The sequence below is a fragment of the Theropithecus gelada genome, chromosome 12, assembly GCF_003255815.1.
Source record: "Theropithecus gelada isolate Dixy chromosome 12, Tgel_1.0, whole genome shotgun sequence".
Taxonomy (NCBI): Eukaryota; Metazoa; Chordata; class Mammalia; order Primates; family Cercopithecidae; genus Theropithecus; species Theropithecus gelada.
Window position 1 is genome coordinate 42426677 of NC_037680.1, and position 15777 is coordinate 42442453.

Consider the following 15777-nt stretch of genomic DNA (forward strand, 5'->3'; position numbering starts at 1 on the left):
TACAAAAACTGCTATTGTAGTTACAAAAGCAAGAAGTTTCTATCATGCATCAGTATATTCAACTAATCATAATTGGTATTCTCTGAAATTAATGAACTACATCAGTTTTAAAGGTGATATTTTGTCTTGGTAATACCTTGCATTTTCACTTGTTTAAAGTTTATTTTTACATAAGTAACTTAGAAAGAAATTCCATTACAAAACTTCCTCAAAAATCTTTACACTAATTTATGGCTTCTGCCATGATACCTGGCCCCAAGGGGCCAATCAATGAATATTTACCAAATACACACAGCAATAAATTTACTTCATTTGTATTCATTTGTAGGTAATATACGTGACTAAATGACAAATCTTATGTATCTAATTCTCTAAATAAGGAATTTACCAAAACTTTGCATTCAATCAAGATTACAATTTATTTAGTTAGGAACAGGCTAGTATCGGACAATTCCACATATACTGGACACTATTTTTGTAAACTTTTCTTTTTAAAAATGTATTAATTGTATCATATTTAATACACTTCTTACATTATTTGAGATGTGCTGTAATTAGTCTTTTTATAGAGTGCTATACTGATCTTCATTAAATAATTAAAACAGAACTTTGAAAATAAAGGTATTATTGTTACAAACTACAAAATTTTCTATAAAATTATTTTCTTAAAATGTTTCAAAAATGAAACTTAAAAACTTCCACCAGAAAGCCCATGTGTAACAAGTGTAACAGAAAAAAACAAACCTCAGGAAGTTTTAAAGGGTTAAATTACATTTAGATTTAAATTATAGTGTAAAAAATTCTGAAATTGAAATATAATGTAACTTCTAATGCTTGAAACCTCAATATTAGAAACTTTTTCCCTTATTGATGTGATAAAGCAATTCTTCCTTTGAGATTTCTCTCAATTGGCTCATGTCACAGGAACATTGTTAAGTTTTTCAAATAGCCTTAGCTTTGCCTTTGTTCAGGATCAAGGAGATATAATGCATGCATGATTCTTAGCTCAATAAACACTTTCCACAAGAAACCCTCATAGTCTTGCTGGGTTAGTATCTTTCTGGGGTAAAACAATACGAAGTCAGGATAGTTTTGCTATAGCTTTCTAAAGCTGAAATTTTGCCAAGTTGATAATGGAAAACATGATGCTTAACTTTAACACATCTTGAAGTCAGTCACTTGTTTTCAGTAAATGCAGTATTAATCATTGGGCATACAAATTCTATAAAGGGCTGTTTGGGCTTGCCGTAAATCTAGTTTATATTCTAGGAAAACTTTCACTGCTACATAAAGTAGACTTGTCTTTCTCTATACTCTGCACACCTTACTCCCTAAAATGAAGTCATAATCCAGATAATCTACTATTTAAATCTATTCTTTAAAAAGTTTGAGTAGATCAAAGAGAATTTTTTTTTTTTTTTTTTTTTTTTTTTTGAGACGGAGTCTCGCTCTGTCACCCAGGCTGGAGTGCAGTGGCGCGATCAAGGCTCACTGCAAGCTCCGCCTCCCGGGTTCACGCCATTCTCCTGCCTCAGCCTCCCAAGAATTTTTTTTTAAATGACTATAGCACCCAACAGCATCACTGTTTTTATTGAGTGCCTTTAATAGTGTACAAGTTTGGGGCCAAAAGTTTGGGGCCAAGAAACTAACTCAGTGGCACAAAATCAACAAGCGATGGTCCTGGGATACAAACTTGAGTCCGCTGATTCACAACATAAAGGATTTAAGTAACATACCTTTTAAGTTCCCTATTTCACTACTTTCCCTACAAACTGCTGATGTGTTGTTTTTTCTTTAGCTTTCTCAGATAACTAGAGAACTACCATAAATTCCATCCCCCAATGCTATTTTAAATCAGAATTAAATTAGCTCATGTCTTCCAGAAATGACACTGTCATTGAGTATATGCGTTTAGTGGTTATTATAGTCTGTCAACATAACATAGTGGTCTGAGACTCACTATTTTAGAATTTGTATATAAATAAGACAAGCTACCTTGAACAGAGACAAAAATATGAATGATACCTACATCAACAATTAAGAAGTCCAGCCAACACCAGGCATTGGTGAAATATGTTTGATAGCCATATGCCACCCATTTTAGAAGCATTTCCAGAATGAAAATGTAAGTGAAAACCTTGTCAGCATATTCCAACATTGTCTTAATCGTCTTTCGCTGATCAATATATATATCTTCAAATGCCTATAAAGAAAATGTTACACATTAGCTTTCAAAAATGATTATACTCTATAAGCTATTTTAAAAACCTAATCATATATGCATATGACATTTCATTGGAATAGGAGGGCAGAGAAACAATAGTTACGGTTACTTTTTTTTCCTCTCAAAGCTCTTTTACTTATTTCATCAGGGGAAAGACTATTGGTAGAAGAAAAAGAAAAGTATGATTCCAGTGAATTAAGTTCTTGATGTTGTATCCTGATGTGGCCATTGCAACTTGAAGTTATGTATTCCTTTTGTTTCATTTATTTTGCTTCCTTCTATTCTTTTTTTTTTTTTTTTTTTTTTGCTATAGAAAGGAGGTTGAAGAAATAATGAAAACTTGTGTTTTTGTAAAGCAGAAATTGTGATTGATCTTCACAGTTTCCAATTTTACTAAATAGTTGAGTTCATCCGCTTCTTTTTTGTTGTTTTTTGTTTTTTTAATAGTTTATGTTTCTCAACAGACATACAGCGTGACAATGATTAAATGAAATTGCTTTTCATTTAGATTCTAATATATATTCTTCTGTTATGAACATCTTGATGTTTCACTTCTAAGTATGCATTGCTTTCAACAGTGAAATACTTCTAAAGTAGCATGTAGAAAATATTTCTTTCTTCAGAAAAATTACAGGTAAATATATGTCTGTGTTAGAATTATAAACTGAAGTTAAAGAAACTTGTACTATTGTTGCATTTTAATCAGGCAAACTCTTGTTTCTCTTTCTCTCTCTTTTTTTATCTATGGCTTAAGTATTTCCTTTGTGTCAGTGTTTCTCTAAAATTCTATCTGTATATTTATATTTTTATAAATAATTTTCATATAAAAATAAATTGATTCTGATGAAGTGAACACCTTCTTATAAAGATAAACCCATCCTTAAATGAATCTCTTAGGCATGCTGCCCAGTATTTATTGTTACCAACTTTCATTATTTCCTGAGTAGCACAAAAATAGTGAGCACACAGTTGGAAAAAGACAGAGAGTGGTCCCTAAGGACTTACTACTGTCCATCAGAGATAATAATAATAAATACCATTTAGAAACAAAATTCATCAGAACTCAGAGAATATATATTCCCATCCCAGGGCTTCCAATAACTCTTTTCTTATTACACAATGAGTAATCGAATATTCACATCCTTTGGTGTTAATGAATAAGCTGAAGGGCTACACTTTCTGGACTATTTAATAATAAGCAAAAATTAATGATTAGCTTCTTAAAATTGTATTTACATACATAGTAAAAGTAAATCCAGAAATGTAGAGTTATAGAGTAAATCTATAGTCTAGAGGATACAAGATAGGATAATTAAAAATGCATGCATTGGATACTAAGACAATGAAACAGAAAGGATGAATACGTCATCAGTATTAGAATGTTCTAAAGATTAGTGCCGTATCACCTTTTCTTAATATTCACTCACCAGAGCACCGCTACTAAGGAGAATCATGAAAACAATGAAGGTCTCAAACCAGTTATGTTCAACTATTCGGAAACACGTCCTTCTCAGGTTCCACCATTGTTTTCCTCTGCCTTCTTCCACATTGATTTGACAACACTTGAATCTTTGTACACAGCCTGCAGAAATAGTGTTCAAATAAAAGTAGATAAAATATCTCTGCTTCCATAATATCCTTTAGCAATGTCCTTGTCTTATCTTTTTATTATTATGCTCATCTCTGTCTTGCTAGGGTAGCTCTCTAAGCCTAGAGTAGTAAGAGCACATTCATCAGCTGTGTGAAGTTGTGGAAATCATTCAGCCTCTTTAAATGGTTCCCTAGTGAACAGTATTTGCTTTGTCTGCCTCACAGTGTTATTGTACAAGAAAAACTTTGTAAATTACAAATAAATGTGAAGTCGTTTTTCCTTGTACCATATCATCCTGTAGCACTCTGTTGAAGTCATTCTAGAGAAGAACTTTAAATTGGACATTAAAAATGATAAGCAGAAAACTTCCCCCCTTTTATAAAGGATAGAGAGTAAAAATGTAGATCTCTTCCAACAATCCTGCATTTCTAGCCATTCAGGATTTTCTTGTTATGTGCCTAGAAGGGCTTATGTAATTTGCAAAATTAATTTAGTTCACTAAAATGTAATTTGTATGGTTTGGCTTTGACTTGTCATTGCCTTCCTCACACATTGCTTTCACTTAGTCTAAATGAAATCAGCAGGTATCTCTGAGTACCGTTGTAAGCACAAAGGTACACTTAGGTACACACACAAAAAGGCACAGAACATGTACCTTACTCCCAAGAACCTTACCAAAAAAAATCTGGTTTTCAAAGACAAAAAGAAAAAAAAGATATAAATACAGGATCCCTGCTCCAAGGCAAAAAAAGGAGGGAAAGATATGTTCGAAGAAGGAGAAAGGGAATGAATGGAGAAAAGGAGAAAGAAAAGAAGGGAAGGAGGAAAGAAGGAACTAAGGAATGAAGGAATGGAGGAAAAGAAGAGAAAGAAGACAGTAAAGCAACATATAACAGTTCAAAAAGAGAAAGAGTTTTCATAGGATAATATATGTTATCAGGTAAATTAAATGGAAATATTTGTTACAGCCATTCAGAGGAACAAGCTGCTCTTCCACCATGGTCAGATGGGGGTAGTTTTGAAAAGGACATTAAGTGATATGCATGATTTGTATAGGGAATAGAAGAAGACTGAAGGTATACTAGGCCTATGAAAAAAATAACATCAAATATAAAGCACGCATATTTCCAAACCTCAAATTCCCAGGGACATCAGACCACAGGAAATATTAGTTGTAGGAAAAACATATCTCTTCTATCTATTGCCCATACTGCACCAGGCTTAACTTGTGACTGGTTAGGTATTGAGTTTCAAGGGCTGTATTTATTCCCCATTTCATCCAACAATCATTGGAAACTGATGTTTTCATTAAAGAAACACAATTTAGCACTAGCAATCCATTTAGTTTTAGCAGTCAGAAAGTTACCTTTAAGGCAAATTCTGTGTAGGATCGTTTTCACTAGTGTTTTAAAGGTGCTAACTTATTGTGAAATCACCATTTAATTTAAAAACATAAGCTAGAAGTTTTGATGACATTAAAATATTTTTCCTCCATGTTCTTAATCTCTTCCACGTATTGGGCAGATATAATCAAAGCACAACACTAGATATTTAAGTTTTTTTGTCTATCAACATATTAGAGGTAATTGAATTATATCTATTACAAAGTGCCGTTTTATTATATGTGATTTATTTTAGGTGACCAACAGCTAAACAAGCTGCACTCCAAATGAAAGATTAACATTGGGATTCTTTTCTTTACCTTCAGTGAAACAGGCTTCCGGTTCAAGGGTTTCTTCAGGTTCCACTATGGGCTGTTCTTCTGCAGGTGCGCCGATGTCCACAGTGCTACCTTCTGAGGAGCTACTGCTTTCATTCAGTTTCTGTAAGTGAGATGGAAGTAGAAAGTAAAGTCCTTTCATTTTGACTGCCAAGAAAGGATTATTACTATAAATTTGTTTTTTATTCTTCTTGAGGTAGAGATATTTTTAGAGAAAAAGAGAGATTGAATAAGAGGAGGGAATCAGAAAATCATTGTCTATGTTTACTCATTTACCATAATTCACAATGTAAGCATGAAATCAGATTGCTGTGTTATGAGGTTACAAAAGGCCATCAGCCACATGTACTGAGCAAAACACTGCCCTGTGGATTAGAGAGCAGGGGACAGAGGGAAGAGAAGAGGGAGGAGGAGAAAGGGAAAAGGAACAGGAGAGTAAGGGAAAAGGAGCAGGAAAGAGAAACCTTACTTTAGAAGATAATAATGTCATTAGGTTATTCTGCAGTTTAATGTTTGACTTTACATATTTCTTTAACAATCAATGTCTTACCTATGTGTGAAAATACCACCTGTTGTTTTCACTCATGTTACTAAGATTCATGGTTAAGGCGTTCATAGTTATTTACTATAAATGTACTCATTTAGAGAGAAATTGTTATAAAATATGTTAAAAATTACATCAATAAACAACCTTAGAGATATTAAATAGACATCTTCAATTTCTGGCAAATATTTTAGAGCCTGAAGTGTTGTAAAATGAGATAAACAGTGTGTGGGAAAATTCGGTTTCCTCTGACAAATCATGTTTATGTTAATATGCCATGTGAAGCTGAAAGAACAAAATCTAGTTAAACAACAACAACAATAACAATATCCTTCATATTTTGACAATAGTGATAGGATACTCATTTCTCTTTCTATGGTTTTCAGAAGACAAAGATGGCAGAGATAATAGAAAACAAGAACTTACACATTAAGATAGGAAAAACTCATGAACGCTCTTTCTGAAGACCAGCAAACTGGCTTATAAGTTTTTGGCAAGTGTAATTAATTCATTAATTTATTCAACTAATTTTTTTTGAACACCAACAATATGCTACAAGCTGAGTATTCACTGATAACTGAAATATCTGTAATCCTTATTGGAGTATCAAATCTAGTACAGTGGTTTCCAAACTTTAGGCTTGTGTAGACCCTCCAATAGGCATTCAAGCGCACATGATGACAAGCCATTCAACCCGTTATCACAATATTGTAAATAGTAAAAATTAAGCACAATATTACATTTGTTAATAAGAATTTCACATACATAGAAGAGTGTTGATATTTCAGAAAGAGTTTCACCAAAATATTTGCATTTGCTTGAAGAAGTATAGCTTATATGTCTGGGTCCATATTTAGTTGCCTTCTTTCCTTTCCTTTTCATTTCTTAAAATAGAAAAACTTAACTGACAGCTACAGAAAATTAGGACCTATAATGGTATATAACTCCGTCATAGTTCTGAGAAGTCAGGTTGAAGATGGCCTTTGAAATTACAAAAATATTTCTCACTGAAGACTAATTTCAACATTCTAACACATATTAAATAGACTTGCATACTATACTAAGAAGCTGAAAAGTTGATTGTTCAACATGAAAGCCAGTAGCAAATAGATTATAATCTACTTTTGGGTTGCATTTAGCTTTGACTATATTTGTGTTCTGTTCTAGCATTTGCACTGAATTAAAAATGTATCCAGGAATAAGTCATTGGTTTCTTCCTCTGACAAAGAAAGAGAATCACCTAATGGCAGGCGTTAGTCACATTCTCAGTCAAACTACTCATAACATCCCATGGTCTTCTGAAGAAATTCTTAGGTCTTATCCTCAACATTACACAGATTCATCATTTGGCTGTAAAGTGATACGCCTAGGCTGAGACTTGTCACTTCAACAAGTGCCTTCATATTTTAAAAATGACCTTGATTGGCACTCTCCGGGCTATAATAAAATTCATTACATATTTTATAAAAACCATGTGAACAACATTTCATCACTCATTGTTCTTCACTGTAGAAAAGCAATCTTGTGTAAGATGCCCATTCTTCATAAAACAATTAGATAATGGGATTTGAGAATTTTAACAGTTTTCACCAAAATTAATTAAGAACTAGAAAGGATATTATTTCCTGTGAATAAATTTGTGTAGAGAGGCATTCAGGTACAAAGAATTATAATAGCAAATCTACTTCTTTCTCTCTCTCTCTCTCTCTCTCTCTATATATATATATATATATATATATAAAACTGTTATCTGCTAGATCTGATCCCTACATAGTTTTCCAGTCTATATCAAGACTCACAAAATAATAGAATATTAGCATAAAAATCTACTCTTCATCAGTATAGGTTGTCAGTAATAAGCAGAACAAAAAGTTGCTGAGTAATTAATCTTCATGTAAGTGCCACACATAAATGACTGATTCTTTGGACATAAGTGTTTTATCCAATTGTAAGGTGAATTAAATCCTGGCATGAACATGTACATAAAAATTGTTCTTCCTTGATTACTAGTAATATCATGCAATTACTTGTTCTAAGACAAAGACTTACCTGACTTACCTAAGTTATGACTATTTTCTGTGAAAATTACAAGAACCCAAAAGAACTTATGTTACTTTTTGACACATTTTCAAAATGACATTCTCTGAAGAAGACAAATAGATCAACAGTTCAATACATTTTAATATTAAGATATTCATCTTATATTTCTTATTTAGACATTTATTTTTAGGATGCTTACCTAAGATGGTCACTCTTACAGAATTACTTTTTAAAAATACATGTAGAGTTATAGTGTTGTGATGTTTTTGCATTAGAGTCTCAATTCACTAAAAAAAATCTGAGTTTTAAGTTTATATGATTTCCATTCCTATTTTATCTCTTTACACCTATTTTATCTTTACACCAAGATTGTGTAATGATGATATAACACAATACGAGAATAACATCAAAATGGAAAATTGAACAATGTAAGAGTTGGCATGCATTTGGACACACACAAACTCTACCCTGTCTACTAAATGTTAGTAAAGTAAGCTTACTACTAATTTCAAGTACATAAGCAAGTGCTTGTAAGTACTCATAGTACCTTGGTAACTCTTTAAGAATGTGGTGGATATTAAGAACATTATAAGATTGTATGAACTGTATGATTGTATGAACATTACAAGATAATATTAACTCTAAATTAACTTATATTTAAAATATGTTAAATGTTTCTGAATACATTTGCTATTTCATGAGGACTACTTTATAAACAAACTGGGACCATGGGTGGGTTGTAGATCCAAGAATTGGTGGATAATGTTACTTCTCCAAATTGTAAAACATTAATGGCAAAGCCAAAGACAGTCACAATGGATGGATACAATATGCTTCTAGGTATGTTTTTTTTTTTTTTTTTAATGCATAGAGCTTGGAGCCACTCCATATTTCAGAAGTTTTAAGACGATTTAAAAGATGATCAAATGCCCTTATTAGCATTCTATTGGAATATCTGCACTTGGAAAGTTCACAGGTCTAGACGAGTGATCTTCTACATGTTTACAAATTAATTTTAAAACTTCTTAAAGCAATATAAGTATATTCTACAGTCTGTCTGAACTACAGTAGGAAAGTGGAGGTGTGCCTAATAATGTTCAAACTTAGCATGCTCTCAATCTAAGTAATGACTTTTTAAACAATCTTAAACGTACTTCTTTAACCAAATTCCTGATTCTGCAATATCACTCTTTCAGCACCCAGGCTCAAATTTTTTTTGTTTACTTTTACTTATTTCAAACATTGGCAGTAATCAAAAGACAGTTTTCCTTATTTTATCTCTGAAATAACTATTTTCTCAGCCAGATTCCAAATTCCTATGAAATTTTTGTTCACTCTTTTACCTTTTCTTTGTTTATATAGATAGTTATTTATATAACTATAAATAAAAATGGCCATCCTCATTCTAGCCTCATGTAACTTAGACCTTTGTGGTCCACAAAGCTTAGTGTATGTATGGTGAATGACTGATAAACATTTAGTGAATGAATGAATAGATGAATATCTCTGTTTCAGATATTAGTGATGGATGAAGTTTTTGTTTTCAACTTAGAGTTCCAACCAAATCTCCCAAATTTATCTTTCACAGATAGAAGCTGTGTGTTAATCAAGGCGAACTTCTTAATGTTCTCTGGCTTTTTCTCAAAGTGATTTTTCCTCCCATCAATGTGGAAGAGTAATAATTACTCTCTTATTTAAACCCCTTTCAACACTTTATAGGCACTACTTTGGGCGCATATTGCTTTTTTATTATAACTTCTCTTCATTCTAATGGACTTACAAAGTGACACTTGCAGTTTTCTCAGTAAAATACAATAACTGATGACCTTGATGTGCAAAAATTGCTCAGGTAATTGGCTACTGCCTAGTATACCTGCATATTTGTATTTTCACCAGCTGAATGGTATGCTTATCAAGAATAAGTTATGTTTATTTTCTAATCAATTTACACTATTCTAAAATACTGTAAGTGTGTAATTTAATCTTGTAGAATTTGAAAAATGCTTTAAAAAGTGTTGTATTTGTAAAGACTAAGTCAAAGTCATTGAATAAATGTAATACAGGTAAATCCCCCACATGGATACATATACATTAAAAAACTATAAAATTAGGTGTGAATAATTATTTTTAAATAGGTACTATTATAAATTTCTAGAAAGAGACTAAATTCAGGTTGCTTTATGTGATTCATTAAGATATTTGTCCTCTGGGGGGAAAAAGAAACTAAACAGAAGCAATAGATGATGAATTACAAGTGCAGCTCATGCTAAAGCGTTGATGTAGCACTCCAAACAATGAACCCATGCTACCACAAGAAGTCTAAAGTGATATTTTTATATATGTCATTTTTATTTTGTGAATAAATGGAGCAGTTGAATGTTTGGATCCAGAGGAGTGTATACATCTTTCAGGAACAACATATGATTAAAAATTAGACTTTAAAAATGATTTTCATATTTGGCTTAAGCTCTACTTCCCAAGTCAGCATTTTGCAAAGGGAGGCTGGTAAGCCACATCATGGCTAACCCCTATGACAGACCTTGATTCTCATAATGGTAAGAAGAATTTTCCCTTACTTTCAAATCATAATAACATCAGAAAAAATGACATGTGAATATTAGAAAGATTAAACCATAAGCAACGGGGCTTATGTCAATGAATTACTCTAGATAAACTATGATAACCTGAGAGAAGTGTTAGTGCTTTTTCTGGAAATTTATGTATAATGTAAATAAATGAGCATTAGTGTAAGAAAGGAAAGAAAAACAAACGAAATAAGTACACAAGTGACTGAACTAAACTGTTTTTAGCCAAAATATGGGAAACAACAAGAGTTTTGATCGGCATGTTAAATAAGGAATATCAATACAGAAATTAAAATTAAATTAAACAAATAATAATCCTTTTTACATAGTCAATAGATTAAAATAAATAAAAACATTAATATAAAAGTCACCAAGATCTTCTCAAAGATGATAGTAAGTTTTTCAAAATAAGGAAGGCATTAAGCTTAAACACTTAATTTGTATAAATTATATCTAAAATGCTACATGCTTAGTCATTAACGTACTTTAGAACTTAGAGAAAGTCTATCATCTGCAGATGATAAACTGTACTGCTAAATTTCAATCAACAATTATACCAACATTTAGTATGTATGTTGCAATGAAAGGCATCTGTCCTACTAATATTACAGAAGAGGTGTTTCCAGCCAATGTTCTGCAGAGATCTCACTCCAGCCTTAAGTGGCTGAAGGCTTTAATTTGAGCAGGGAAGTTCCACTTTCATCTAATTTATGCATGATACATGAAAAAATTTGATTGAAATGTTATTTTAAAAGATTGGAAAACTGCCTACACTCTCAGCTACTTGGGAGGCTGAGGCAGGAGAATTGCTTGAACTTACAAGTTTGAGAACAATTTCAGCATTATAGCTGGATCCCATTTCTAAAATAAATAAATACATAAATGAACATTTTAAAAATGTATTGGAAAACCATAATTGAATCAAAATTTGGGGAAATGCATGCCCAAATTTAAAAAGAAGATATCAAATGAAAGAAAAAATATGTGTGGTGAATATAGGGAAAATTATGTGGAATTTAGTATCATGAATTTCAGTGGAAGAAAGGTGATAAAATGAAAAAAGTCTTCAAGATTTAGCAATTTCAGATAAAACAACTTGGCACTAAACTAATGCAAGGAGCCATTATTTTAAAAAGTCTCTTAAAGTTTAGAATTTGTCACCAACACCACTAGTAACTGGGGGGCAAGGGGGTTATACCAAATGAAGAGACAGTATCTTTGTGGGCATTAAAAAAAGTTATTTCAGAGGTTTAATCTATAAACTTGAAGAATAATTGACAGTATGTTGAATGACATATAAGAATCTCTTCTTTATGTCTGCAAACATGCTTTCTTCATGACAGTCTGTAGTAAACAGAATTCTAAGATGGTCTCCAAAATTTCTGGCCACTGTTGTCATGCCTTGTATATGGGCAGGACCTGTGATTTGCTTCTAGCCAATACAATGTGGCAAAAGTAATGGGATGTCACTCGCATGATCTTGTTACACTGAATCATTTTAGAAAAGGTGTAATATTTTCTTTTTTCTCCAAGAAATAAATAATTAGTAGTTCTGACTTTTTAATGCTAAGTACCAACAACCAGGCTTACAGAAGCAGCAAAATGTGAAAGCTTTGCTACGTGAAAACATATACTACCAATCAGGTAAAGTTGACAAATTATACTCAGGTTTTTTACTGGAAGCTCAGAGGGACTGGAATTGAACGTGATCTCAGAAAAGTACAATATTCAGATTGGTAAAGTAGATCTGGATAATATAATTGATTTGGCAAAAAACAGTAGGTTAAAAAAAAACTGGGATACAAAACTCTTGACTTTAAAGCTCTTTAAATTCAACATGGTGCCTCTATGAATATTTTATAACTATACATCATTACAATAAGTATGTATGTTGGTCATTTCATTTGCATATATGCAGAATATGTGCATATATTATCATGTGGTAAAATGAACCATATACGGAGTAAGTAGATGATGTAAATTACTTTATACAGCCAAGCCACATCTGTCATTCACCATTTCTGAACTGACTATTCCAAGAACTTTTAAAACAAGTTATGGCCTCCAGTGGAGCCAACAATCTTATTTTTTCACGCTTCTCCTGGCCCAGGCCACCGATAATAAACTGGAAAGAAAGCCACCGATAATAAACTGGAAAGAAACTGAGACCTGGTTTGACCTCTCGCTTTCTGTGTGGCTTTGCTCAAATAATTCTTCCTTTAGCCCATTTTTTTAAATATGTAAAATGAGGAGATGATCTTTAAAGTTCCAGCTTTAATTTTCTATGACTTTGGAGTGTTTTGGAATTTGAAATGATACATTTGGAAAGTCTTAAAGCAAAGAGAGATGTGATGTGAGGACTGAAGAGAAGGTGATGAGGGAGCAGATCTGGACTCTGGAGGAGAAAAGGATCAGAAAACTCAGAGTGGGTGTGGCTGTTGGGCCTGCACAGGCTGGGTAACATGCTGGGACTGTGGCTAGAAAAGTCCTGTGATCAGCCTGGGCAGCATAGTGAGATCCTGCTGTCCCTACTAAAAAAAAAGAAAAAAAATGGTGTTTTAAATTTATTTTTTATTTATTTATTTATTTATTTTTGATACGGAGTTTCACTCTTGTTGCCCAGGCTGGAGTGCAGTGGTGCAATCTCAGCTCACTGCGACCTCTGCCTCCCAGGCTCAAGCGATTCCCCTGCCTCAGCCTCCCAAGTAGCTGGGATTACAGGCACCTGCCACCACACCTGGCTAATTATTTATATTTTTAGTAGAGACAGGGTTTCACCATGTTGGCAAGGCTTGTCTCGAAATCCTGACCTCAGATGACCCACCCACCTCAGCCTCCCAAAGTGCTGGGATTACAGTGTAAGATACCGCGCCCGGTCAAAATTTTTTTTAAATAGCTGGATGTGGTGGTGCATGCCTGTAGTCTTAGCTACTTTGGAGGCTGAGGTGGGAGGATGGCTTGAACCCAGGAGGTTGAGGCTGCAGTGAGCTATAGTTGCGCCGCTGCACTCCAGCGTGGATGACAGACAGAGTGAGGCCCTGTCTCAAAAAACAAACAAACAAATAAATAAATAAAAAGAAAAATCCTCTGATCATCTCTGACCAAGGAGAAGTAAATAGCTATTCCCATCTTAGAAAGAAAGAAACCATCCACATATAGCTGGGCTCTTAATTTCACTATTGGCTGTACACGAAATATTCAATTACTAAACATTTATTGAAAGGTACCATGTTCTGAGATTTGTAAGTATCTATCTCATGGGTCTCCTTCATCAGCATAATGCATTATTTACATGGGTTTTTGTTTTGTTTTCCTTTTTATGTGTTGCTTTTGTTTCTTCTTTTTTATTGGCCAAATTGAAAAGTAGAAAGTACACTACTGTTGTTTTGATATTAATTTATTTGATAACAATTAGGAGTAATATTTCTAAAGGTTTGTCTTCCAATTATATTTTTTTGTGACTTGTCTCTTTTGACTCTTATTTGTTCATTTATTTATTTCAGACAGGTCTCGTTCCGTCACCCAGACTGGAGTGCAGTGATGCAATCACAGCTCACTGCAGCCTCGACCTCCCAGGTTCAAGCAATTCTCCTGCCTCAGCCTCCCAAGTGACTGGGACTACAGGTGATGTCACCACACCCGGCTAATTTTTGTATTTTTTGTAGAGACAGCACCTGATCCTCAGGCTGGTGTTGAACTCTGGAGCTCAAGCAATTCACCCACCTTGGCCTCCCAAAGTGTTGTGACTACAGGACTGAGCCACGGTGCCTGGTCTTTTGCCTATTTTTCTATTGGAGTGTTAGTATTCTTCTTTGATTGCAATTGCTCTTTACACATAGAAAATCATTTGAGTTTTCCTAACAAGTACTATTTGCCAAATGTATTAGTTTTCTATGTCTGTGTAAGAAATAAGCATGCACCCAGCATCTTAGAACAACATACATTCACCATCTCACAGTTTCTATAGGTCAGAAGTCTGGCACTGCCTAGTTGGATTCTTTGCTCAGGGTCTCATTGGGATGATGTCAAGGTGTTGGCTGGAAGTCCAGTTCTTTTCTAGGGCTCAGCATCTTCTTCCAAGTTTACTGTCATTTGCAGAGTTCATTTCTCATAATTATAAGACTGGGCTTCCTACTTTCCTGTCAGTTCATGGCCAAGAACCACTCTCAGCAACTAGAGGCCACCCATAGTCCCTGGCCACATGGCTGCTGTATGCAGTTTACAATATGAGTGTTTGCTTTTTTCTGGGCCAGGCAGAGCATATCTTTTCAGCTTCCTCTATGTGATAGCAGGAGAAATCACTCTGCATTTAAAGAGTTTGCCTGATTAGGTCAGGCCCACCCAGCATCATCCCCTTTTTTGCCATAAATGTAATGTAGTTACAGGGTGATACCATATCCACAGGTTGCAACCACACTCATGGAGTGTGGATTGTACAAGGGCAAGTGTCATTGAGGTCATCTTAGATTCTGCCTGATATACCGAAGTTTGTGTGTCTTACTGATTTTTTTTTTTCCTAAGAACCATACCTGTTATACCAATATTGTCTGCTACATTGATAATTCACTTTTTGTTCTCTTTATGTATATCTTCTTCCTTTTTTGTTCCTTTTCTAATTTCTCAAAGGTATTTGTTAGGTTCTTTCATTCCTTCTTAATCATATTGGTAATATTAAGACATTCAATGACTACTTGGTCTTCTTCCACAAATTTTGACATAAAATGTTCCTATTTTTGAAACAGTTATTTAGGTATTTTATTACTCTTTTATTCAATATTTGTTTAGGAGGAAATTTCTTAATGTTCAAATGGTTGGAATGCTTTCTATCAATTTATTATTAATTTCAGGCTTAACTGCATTGTGACTGGACAACCCTATATGCCAGCTATTTTAAATGTATTGAGCTTTACTTTGAGCCCTAGTATATGATTAGTTTATAGAAATATCCCATGAACCCTTGAAAATAAGAATTTTCTGTAAATATGTTTTTTGAGATAATATATAGTCATAATATATTTACTTTTGTTATTAATATTATTCAAATTCTAAACGTCATCTATTTTAAAAAATATT

At 33.4% G+C, this 15777-nt stretch overlaps 1 protein-coding gene across 16 annotated transcripts in view; it reads right to left on the bottom strand.

Annotated features, from left to right (window-relative positions):
- The window catches only part of SCN1A (sodium voltage-gated channel alpha subunit 1), a 164500-nt gene that overhangs the window by 21100 nt on the left and 127623 nt on the right, over positions 1-15777 (bottom strand). For all 16 annotated transcript variants that reach the window (XM_025404176.1, XM_025404182.1, XM_025404187.1 and 13 more), the window contains 3 exons: positions 5518-5638; positions 3652-3806; positions 2030-2203 (listed from right to left, as the gene is read on the bottom strand). In XM_025404176.1, the coding sequence (XP_025259961.1) occupies positions 2030-2203; positions 3652-3806; positions 5518-5638 (450 nt within the window). The remainder of the gene's footprint in view (positions 1-2029; positions 2204-3651; positions 3807-5517; positions 5639-15777) is intronic.